Below are 10,685 nucleotides of genomic sequence, written 5' to 3'. Positions count from 1 at the left end.
TGTTTGTCTCTAATTTGCCAGTAGATGGCGCAACTATCTACCAGCTGCAGCAGGTGGTTCAGCAGCATCATCCAGGGCCCTTGACAAAAATATCTAACTCTTAGCTACAAGTGCACGGCCTCCAATAACGTGGGACTGCAGCTGAAAGAGTGTGCACAGATATTACATTCATGTAAGTGTTTTTTTGGTTGCTATAAGAGGCCGTTTAGCTTGTGTTTTATGGTGCAATCTTTCATGATGTCTCCGAAATTGGAGTCATCATTTTATAATTGAATTTCGGTTTAATTTTGATTTAGTGGCATCATTTAGTGTAGTCTGTAATCCATTGCTACTTATTTTGGCTAATCAATATAATCTCAACTGTAGACAAAATAAATCTTTAAAAGGAACATTTTTTCAAATTGTGTCAAAACTCACATGTTGGATCCCATTTTGCTTATTGCCGGCATCTGCCGTCGTTGGGCCAACTACTACTAAATTTTGGAGCTTTCAGTTGTCCATTGCAATGATTACAGTACAACTCTTACCCCGCCCCGTACACACAGCCCCTCCCCAGTCTCCAGTGACATCCCACAGTCGGTGCACACAACTTTCCTCTCCATCTCATCACCTCGACAGGCTGGACACATCATCTCACGCTCCGGGAATGGGAACTTTACTGGGTTCAAAGAAAAACTTTGAGTTCTTCCGCATTTACGCTCTACAGAGGCTACTTTTCAAATTGCAGGGATAGTTGTCACTGCAGGTACAGAGTGACAGCAACCAGGGCCACTGGCCAATGCCTTCCGAGACGCACCAGACGTTGCAAGGAATGTTTTAGACGCAAGGAATCGGCTTAACACCACGAAGTAGGCTGACTGAATTTTACGATTAGGAAATACTTTTCAGTAATTTCAGGCGAACTTCAACCGAAGCGTGCGTAAAGTTGGAGCTGACGCGCACGGTCCAAAGTTAGTTGCAGTGGGGCAGCTAATGCAAGTACGTATAAAAGACAACCAGTTTGAGCCTGTAAACCCTTTAAGCCTGTGTTAATACCTTGACAGCCATGGCAAGATGGTTCAGAGATTTCCCCATCAACCTAAAGAACGGAAATGAACGGGTCCGCTCGGCCTCTGAATCTGGTCCACAAACTCGCCTCAAACCCTCGTTTTCTCGTGACAGCCTGAAAGGGGGTTTACTGGCAGGGAGAAATAGGAAAAATTCGGCTTCAGAATTGGGTCGTAACAATGCTGGTTCTGGTGGGACAGTCTGGGATACTCTCACACCTGGAAAAGGTCGCAAAAACTCCAAGCTCGAGACTGGCACGTCAGATGAGAACCGTCATGTTCGGACCTCTAGTTTGGCGCAAGCGTACATCAGCAGGATGATCAAGGTGGATAAACAAGACAAGACCCCCAAACTCAACGGGATAAGCGAACAGAAGCAGCCCGAGAACGAAAAAGGGAGGCCTGACATCAAAACAACAGTGAGTAACTTTATAAGATTAAACACAGTTAATCCAAACCCCATGCACATTTGAATCTTCATATTTCATGATATTTGCTATTTTGCTATTTATTCAGAATCAAACAAAACCAGGCAGAAGCAGTTGCAGCAGCGTGCAGATAAAAAGTCAATATACTGTACAGTGCAAAAACAATAAAGAGCTTGAGTGAGCTTGAGGTCAGTGCTGGCCTTTGTGTTTCCCATCCCCACCTCAGTTCATAACCCTGTATTCAGTTTCCATGCTCTCAAAAGAATACAATGCAGTTTCACTACATTGTGTCACATCAAACAGCCAAACACAATGCGCTGACCTCTTTGTACTCTTTGCACACACACTGAAAGTATCAGATCCCTCTCTTCCTGCCAGCTCTGTTGTCTTCAAGTAATTGTAACATCTGAATGCTGAAAGCAGCCCAGCATTGTTCTTTCTGACGAGTCTTTTACCTCTCACAGCTGATTATCCTGGAGGACTACGCAGATCCTTTCGATGCAGAGAAAACCAAGGAGCAGAGGGAGGCTGAGAGAGCAGGAATGAATGATGGCTACATGGAGCCTTATGACGCCCAGGTCATCATCACAGGTGAGTTTAGGATCATCATCCATCGCAGCAATAACAATTATGGAAGGGCCAAAGTGGCATCATCTGGACTGCAGAAAGGCCTGCATTTATATCTCAACACTCTTGGTATAATCATCTTTGGTAATGTATATGAAAGCTAAGGAATACAATTTTAAAAGGACTTGTAGGGTAAAACTAGACGGGTCTCTTTGCTGACTTCCCTCCCCGCTGGCGGTTGCCATAGGAACAGTGTTTTGCAGGGACAATGGGTGCAGCTTCCTCTTCCAGCTTCCTGTCTCCTGCCTCTGTTTCCTTTGCCCCATTCTCTTGATAGGAAGTTGGCCCCAGTGCGCCCCCCCCCCCCCCCTCACACACATACACAAAATGCTTTATGATCCCTTATGTGAGAAAAGAATCGAAAGACCCCCAACCCTTCTGCAAAACCTACAGGTCCCCCCCCCCCCCCCCTGGTCTCGCCCAATCACTTCCCAGCAGCCAGGAAGTGGCCTGGTCAGCCTGCCAATCAGCAGTTGTGTTGACCTTTTCTTCCTGTAGCTCCATTGTTTGGTCACACAATAGTGCAGACACTCAGGCTACCTGTCAGACAGTAAAGAAACACAACAAGTGAAATTCCCCGAAACTTTAATGACACGTCATAACAAAACTTCATTTACAGATCAAATCACACTGGACAGGCAGATTTGTTAAATACAGCTGGCCCCATAAAAACACAGGTATTAGCCGTCAGACTTTGTGTACCATATACACGTTAGTTTATAAGGTGCATCTTACCAAAGCTAATGTAGTTATTCAACAACTTCTCAGCAATAAATTGTGCTTTCACGAGGGTTAAAATAATACATTTTAATTCATACCGTTTTAGAGAGATGTTGATTTAACTTTACAGTCATTTTGAGCTATCTGCTGCTATTCACTGGTTGCATTGTTGTACTATATTAATAGGTATTCTCAATATTTTGTCCACCCCGCTTTCTTTTCAATAAGCGCAGACAAAATATTAGAGACACCTCTCAGCGGACCAACAGCATCACAAACTACAGCCTCCTAAATGATCATTAAGTTGAAACTTCATGAATGTTTGATATATTGCAGCACCGTTGTATTAGACTGTATCAGTTTAAGCTAAGTGTATCTAATAAATCTGAATGTAGCTGAATATGTTTTGAACAGATTAAGCAGGTACGTTTGCCATATTATCAATTTAGATGTGTTTGAGGTTGGTTGATGTGTGGCAACTCAAACAGAGGAGGATAAAACAATAAAAGATAAAAATAGTTATTGGACATTGAGCGGATCACTGCTTTGTCTATAATCCGTGAGAAAACACATACACATGTCTAAGTGCTGAGTCCAAAACAAAAGAACAGTCAATTCTACATCCCTAAGGACTCGCCACACTGTCACCTGCTTTGATTAAAATGTCTTCTTTATGACGTTTTGAGGCCAAAGAGGCTCTTTGTCAGGTAGGTGGTTATTCTATCAAAACACAGAGAACAAATTCTAAAAGAGAGAAAGAATACATCTTAACAAGAGCAGATGGCAGTGGGGAGATACAATGCTTGTCTAATATGACGTACTGTATGTGATATTCATTCATCTTGATGCCATTTGCTAATCACATGAATCCCTGCGCTGCAGAGGTCCGTAGACGTGGCTCCAAAGACCTCCTGAAAGTGTGTGTTCTGCTGGACAGAAGCAAGAGGGAAGCGAAGGGGGACGAGAGAAAACCCACGGCCCCAAACATCTACGACACACCGTATGAGGGCGGGCTGGAAGGCGACAGTGGGGGGGTGTGGATCCCTGTCACACGGCCAGAGTCTGACGTCCGTCCCGCCGGAGAGTATGAACTGCCCTGGGAGTGGAGAAAGGAGGACATTGTTAGAGCGCTGTCAGGTAGAGAAAGGGAGAGAGGGATGATGGGACGGGTGGGGGTTTAGGGTGTGGAGGAAGGATGCCATGAGTTTTATTTGTTCAGTAATGCCACAACAATTTTGTGTTTGCTTTAGAGAGGAAACAAAACAATCCCGCTGAATCTGTTTCCAGAGATGTGTTTACTTTGGTAGCGCTGGCATGCTTTAATGTAACTATATTATGGAAGGTTGATATTGTCTCTCCTGCTTCCTTCAGCTCAGTTCGAGGCAGTGGATTGTTCTCCCACTAAAGAGAACGGTTCAAGTTCCACCCGCCAGCAGCAGCAGCAGCAGCAGCAGCACACCCTGAGGCAGAAGAACTGGAACCATAAAATACTCGTACCATCTTCTCCATCCTCCACGTCCTCTCCCTCCTTTCCCTCCTCTCCTATTCTCAAACTCTCCCCTCTCTCGCCCCCATCTCCCTCTTTCCCCACCCTAAAACTCTCACCCTCTTCTAGTCCCAACAAACTTTCCCCCCCGTCTCCTACCTCCCTCAGTGCCCCATTGGATGGGGAGGCAGTCAAAGTGGACCCCAGCCTGCCCCTGGAGAAGCAGAGGTAAGGAGGGAGAAGACTTCCTTATCCATAGGAAGGAGGAGTGGATATGACATTTATAAATGTTAGTACGGGAAAATAAGAAAGCTTTTGCGCGCTGAATTATAGCTCATAAACGGTATTGGACTGAAACAGGCAACATATCGACCCTATTAGTTCATCACCAGCCCAATGTGCAACAAGACAAACCAATGTATGTAAAACCGTTATGACACCATGCTGACGTCACGTTTTTTTCTTTCTTTTCCTTTTGTCTTTATCTTAACCATCGCTGTGATAAACTCTGAAAGAACAGCACCCTCCACAGTTTTGGTTCAAAATCTATTTCCCTTCGTAAAAGTTGTAACGCAATGAAGCAGATTTCCTTTCACACCCGATCTGGTGACTCACAATGTCAAATACCACAGCGGCTGCCAGTACTGTTAGCCAAAAGCACATCTATTTTACACTTGGAACATTAGACACTTCAAAGTGAAATTAGTTTTTTTTATCAGTAAGAGCATTGGCCAGCAGCAGCTTGAGCTCTCCCCTCATGATAAGGTGCTGAACATAACTGCTGGAGGGAGGTACGGCTTGAATAGAGAGAGAGAGACTCATTTCAGCTCTAAACCTTCTGTGCTCAACTCAGAAAGTAAAGCTTTTCTTTTCAGATATGGGGACATGTGGGGGACATGCTCAGCGCATGTTCCAGCATGTGTCCAGCCGTTGTTCCTCTCATGTTGTGGCTGAATGTCAGTGTGTTTTGCCTTCATGAATCAAGGCCACATACAGTCTGGTTATATATGGCTCTAGCCTGTAGCCACTGTCAGCACCACCTTGTGTCCTAATAGGCCTCCCTCAACACTCTGTACAACCACGTAAATTAAGTTTGTTCATGTTATGTATCCCTTTGCCCTCTCAAGTTGACCTTAGATACCGTTAACTCATTCAGCTCACCATATATACGTCGGTCTGATTTATGGACACTGTAAATCTCTGTTGGTGTCATTTCGTTCCTCCCGTCAGTCTCTTACTCTTTTTTTCTCTCCCTCATCATCATCGCCTATCATTCTCTTGACATCTGACTTATCTCCATATGTTGCTGCGCTATATGTTAGTGATCTGTTGTCTCTCTCTCTCTCTGCGTCCCTCCCCTCCTTCTCCAAGCTGGTACCATGGCAGTGTGAGCCGGCAACAGGCGGAAGCTCAGCTGCAGCGCTACAGGGAAGCCAGCTTCCTGGTGAGGGACAGCGAATCAGGAACCAGCAAGTACTCCATCGCTCTGAAGTGAGTGATGTGTGTATTTCATTTGAGCGTGTTTGTTGAACACGGTAATGGCACGCTATATAGTGCAACATGTACATATTCTTTTATACTGCTGCATCATAATCTCAGGTGACAGTGAGACATTGTACTTGAAAATCAAATATGATTATCAGATTTTTAAAATGTCCTCTTCTAATGCCACGTCTTTTAGCTCTGTTTAAAAATGGGCATGGAACATTTATCTTGTGTTTCATACTGTACACAATATGGCTTTGCCTCCACAGTGATTAAGGAATTACTAAGGTGTTACAGCAACCGCCATTGTGGTGGAAACCTCTGAGGCGTTAATGCATTGGAATGTGTCATTTATAAACTTGACACTACTGATAAGTGTGCCAGTAACAGGTTCTCTGGATAAAGGCTGAAATCCTGTGGTGTAATTGTGCATACGTGTGTGTGTGTGTGTGTGTGTGCGCGTGCGTGTATGCATGCGCCTGAGTGCACATCTGTTGTAAGCTGCTCATTCATTTGAGAGTCCACATCATTAACCCCATTTACACATCCACTGAACTCGGTAAAAATGCACAGCTTCATTTGGGGAGAGATAGATAAGAGAGTATAAGAGAGAAATATAGGTTTCCATTCATCAGCATCGTATCACTCTTAACTGTAACTCTTGCTGTGTGTCTTTTACGGTACTTGCAGTCGACAATACATCTGTGTTTTGTGTATTTTTGTTCCTGTTCCATTAGGACCAGTCAGAGTTGTGTGCACATCATTGTGGCCCAGACGAAGAGCGGTAAGGGTTTGGGCTTCACACTGGATCAGAGTAGCTGTGTCTTCTCCAGCATCCCTGAGCTGGTCCACCACTACTGCACGCACAGACTGCCCTTCACTGGAGCAGAGCATATGACCCTGCAGCATCCTGTGGCCAGGCCGCACTGATTACATACGTAAAGGATGAACAACCACGCTGGGACATAAATACACATGCGCATACGTGTATTACACGTGTATGCGCAAATGCACACAGACACGCACATTAACTTGTCAATACATGTGTGCACACACATACTCAAAGATATGCTGCTTAGGATCGTCCTGCGTACCACCTTGTTCATTTCATATGTTTGTATCTCTTACATGCGCTACAATGATCAAAGCCATACATCACAATAACCATTGATGACATTGTTATGGTCGTATTTGTTTCCAGTCTAAACACCCGACTGAATGTATTCATAGTTACAGGAAAACCATCCCTTCTTCCCCAGCCTGGTGTCTTTGTTTGCCCCATTTTCTTGTCCATCTGCCCTGCAGGCATGATGCTGTTTTGGCCATGCAGTGTTGTTGATTTCTATCATACCTGAAACAATGCACATGAAGCCCTGCACTTGTAACCAATCGGATATCTGATTTAAGTGGAGAGGTTTGTAATCTCCTCTTAGACAGAGGTGCCTACAGGCTCCGTCTGTGCGGTCAATACATCTGATTAGAATATATTCATTCATCCATCTGACATGTCGATCAGCCTGTTGATCTATCCTGAAAATCAGGCTCATTTGCCGACCTCTGTCAAGAGAAAGAGCTTTATTGATTTGGTGTTTAGAACTGGTGAAGTGGGAGGTGTCTTATAACTTTACAGTACCCAGTCAGCAAAATAGTTTGAGTGTGTGTAAGTGTGCAAAATAAATATGTGAATGTCCATTCATGTGCCTTCACTGTAATGTAAATGAGGCTGTGATTAAAAAGCTATCTTACTTTATTGTGAAGGAACTGAAACCGTAACCCTGAAATCGATCTACTGTTTGCATAAATGATGTGTGTATGAAGTGATTGTCGGATATTGTCTACATTTTTACATCTACTGCACAATGATGTGGGTTGTAACTTATTGTTGTAAGACTTTTATTCAGTAAGGAAAATAAATTCATATTAACTGTGGACAAACAGTGTTATTAATAGACATGCGGGCAGCAAGGTCAAAGCAGGGTTCAAGAAAAGCACTGAAACAGAGATGAGAAGCTAACCAGAGCACACAGATTCACCGTGTGCTTTTCTCTTGTAGCTGTAAAACCGCTGACCTGAGTGTGAAATCAATTACCCATGTGTGCATTTATGTATGTGTGTGTGTGTGTGTGTGAGAGAGAGTCAGAATTCTTCTGTTCAGGGATTACCAGGTTGCCATGGTGATTAGTTAGAGTGAGGTAGGGCCATCTCTACGGGGAACGAGGAGAGGGAGGAGAGAAGAAGAGTAAGAGGGAGGAGAGACAGGCTGCAATATAAAAAGAGCTGTGAATAACGTGGCCATAGTGCCATAGTGGCGATGAGCTCCCCCACAGACTAGCCTGCTTGGTTTGTGAATGGAGAGCTCAACATGTAATGTCAGAGCAGTACCATACATGAGTAAGTAAATAGTAATAGGCTACACTCCTCTTACTGTCTTATGAAACTGACTTTGTTGATCATATGACACCTCCTCAAGGGTTCCAAGCACAGGGTCGACTCCAGCACAAATATGTGCCTTGCTCGAGGGCAGATGCTTGTTTCTATAAGCTTGCACCGAGGCTCTCTGGTTGAGGAGCCGTCTCTAATCTTGGCCATCCTGCTGTATACCCAGTGTGTCACAAACGGCAATGTTACACAACAGCAGACACCGCTAACTATCACCCTTCCTTCCATCCGTGTTATCTGTTGTGGTTCGTCCTCCATGTTCTCTTAATTAAAATCACAAAGTAGGTCAAAACAAACAAGAGGCCCGGGGTGCTGGACACATGATTCTGGCCGAGCTTGTCAGTCTGTTTTGGGGAATGTTGGGTTCGGTAACCATCTAGCCTACAATGTTAAAGGCTTGAAACTCTGTCTCTTATTTTAGGGATTTTTTAAAATGATGGATTATGTGTTCCTTTTATTGGCTGAGAAAGTGATCCTGCTAACATTTAAAAACAGCAGGATCTGCAGTATGAAAACTGCATCATCACATTGGGCCATTTTGCATAGCCTCACCTGCACCTACACCAAAGTATGTTTTACATTCTGTACTAGCCTGTTATTAGCAAGTGCCTCCATCATGTCAAGTGTTGATTGTAAAACGGACAGTTATTTATGTCCCCTGCACTCCGGATATGAGCTTATAAAGTATCAGTGGTACACATATATGAAGTATTAGTAGTATTAATAGTTATAGTGGCAATAAAAGTGTTGCCTTCAAAAGGAATTACAGAAGTATTGTGAGAAAAACATACAGAAGTAAGTAATGCAGCAAAATGTCTGTTATTTTGTTTTGTCATTAATTGATAATTGTTGCTGTTACGTCGAGGTGGAATTTTAACAATGTTTGACACCATTGCTTAATCTGTAACAGTACATTATTACATACGATGATTTTGTAAAAAAAAAAAGTAGCTGTCAAGGAAATGTGGAGCAAAAAGTGGAAATGTAATGCAATGTGAAAGTAATTATTTCTTCTACTTTGTGGTATAGTGTTACACTATTAATCAGTCTGTGATTCATCGATCATATTTCTATGTTGTTCATCAAAGTGTCGCATGACAGGACCACAGGAAGTAATTGCAGCAGCAGAAGACAGAATGACAGCAACATAGGAAGGGACGAAGGGACAGAGGGAAGAGGGGAGAGAGCATGAGGGGGTGTTAGGGCAAGACAAGCACTCGTGGGGGTCCCAGCTTTTAAATAATTCAGAGAGACTCACAGCACTCAGTGCAGAGGAGGAGCACTGTCAGGTCAGCTCATTCACTGCAGAGGAGAGGAAGGGAGGGAGAAAGGAAAGGACTGAGAGGGGGCGGGAGGAAGAGTGTTTAAAGATAGCATGAGAAGAGGAAGACATTACTGTGGAGGAGTTTGTTTGTGCATGCATATGTACATTTGTGTGCATGTGCATTGTGTGCATTTATGCATGAGTGTACGTGTGTGTGTGTGTGTGTGTGTGTGTTGTGTGCCAGCTGCGCATATAGGTATTTTGTCTGCGTATGTGATGAAAATAGACAAAATGAAGGAGAAACAGGTTGTTTCATCCTGGAGCTTTCTGGTTTCTCTTAGTCACCACGGTAACCACCTCCTCCCTGTTATGCACTCCTGTTTATTAGTTTACACTTTCCCCCCACAGCCCTCCCTGCCTCCCACCCTCTTTTGACTCCTCCTGTACCCCGATTCATTTGCTGTATTCCCTCCGCCCCTCATCATTCAAATCTGTTGTTATATTTCTGTCACCATCATGCACCCGGACTCTCAGGATGACCCGTAAGCATGTTACAAAGTCCAGAACGAGTCCCAAGCTTCTATATGATCGTCACAACTCATGTCTACCTGGCTACCCCTCCTTCTTAACTCCTTCCTGGTCTTTCTTCCCTTCCCATCTACCCAACTCCTATGCTTGACTTTGGAAATGGAGATTAGCGGTCACTTCAGTTGCCTAGAATGGAAAAAAACAAAAAGAGACATTCAATCAAATATAAGTGACAGGAAGGGGAGAATAGAAAGAAGAAGCTCACAGAGAAAAGACAAGATACCCCCCCAGAATGTAAAAGGTGAAGCATTTTCAAAGAATACTGATAACATTAGGCTGAGGGAGAAAGAAAGGTGGTGATGTTATTTTAATGGGCAGAGATGCGAGGTGTATCAGATATACACAGAAACTAGGGCAGAGACTCACACCTTAAAATGATACATATTTCCAACTTCATGTCCAAATCGTGCTTGTTTTACTCTTATATGTTTCATCTATTTTCTCAGTAAAAGTGCATGGAGTAAAAGCCTGCATGCAGATGTCAATGTGTTGCCTACATTGCCCTAATTGATGAAAGATACATTCTAGAATATATGAAATACTACTGCTGCCACAACAATTTGGCCTGTGGCTCATATTAAAGACAATGCAGATGAGAGATG

At 43.6% G+C, this 10,685-nt stretch overlaps 1 protein-coding gene across 1 annotated transcript; it reads left to right on the top strand.

Annotated features, from left to right (window-relative positions):
• Nucleotides 1-615: 615 nt before the first annotated feature.
• Nucleotides 616-7,642, top strand: she (Src homology 2 domain containing E). Its single transcript, XM_079276228.1, has 6 exons — nt 616-1,465; nt 1,939-2,065; nt 3,704-3,958; nt 4,193-4,535; nt 5,679-5,798; nt 6,530-7,642. The coding sequence occupies exons 1-6, from the start codon at nt 1,046-1,048 to the stop codon at nt 6,720-6,722; spliced, it is 1,458 nt and encodes a 485-aa protein (XP_079132354.1). The 5' UTR covers nt 616-1,045; the 3' UTR covers nt 6,723-7,642.
• The last annotated feature ends 3,043 nt before the right edge of the window (nt 7,643-10,685 follow it).

This window comes from Melanostigma gelatinosum, assembly GCF_949748355.1.
Source record: "Melanostigma gelatinosum genome assembly, chromosome: 9".
Classification (NCBI taxonomy): Eukaryota; Metazoa; Chordata; class Actinopteri; order Perciformes; family Zoarcidae; genus Melanostigma; species Melanostigma gelatinosum.
Note: the sequence above shows the minus strand (reverse complement) of the source record. Positions and strands in the feature narration are given on the sequence as shown.

Coding starts and splice junctions, on each gene's coding strand:
- she (XM_079276228.1), top strand. CDS start 1,046: ATGGCAAGATGGTTCAGAGATTTCCCCATCAACCTAAAGAACGGAAAT. Junction 1,466..1,938: donor GGCCTGACATCAAAACAACA/GTGAGTAACTTT, acceptor TACCTCTCACAG/CTGATTATCCTGGAGGACTA. Junction 5,799..6,529: donor AAGTACTCCATCGCTCTGAA/GTGAGTGATGTG, acceptor CTGTTCCATTAG/GACCAGTCAGAGTTGTGTGC.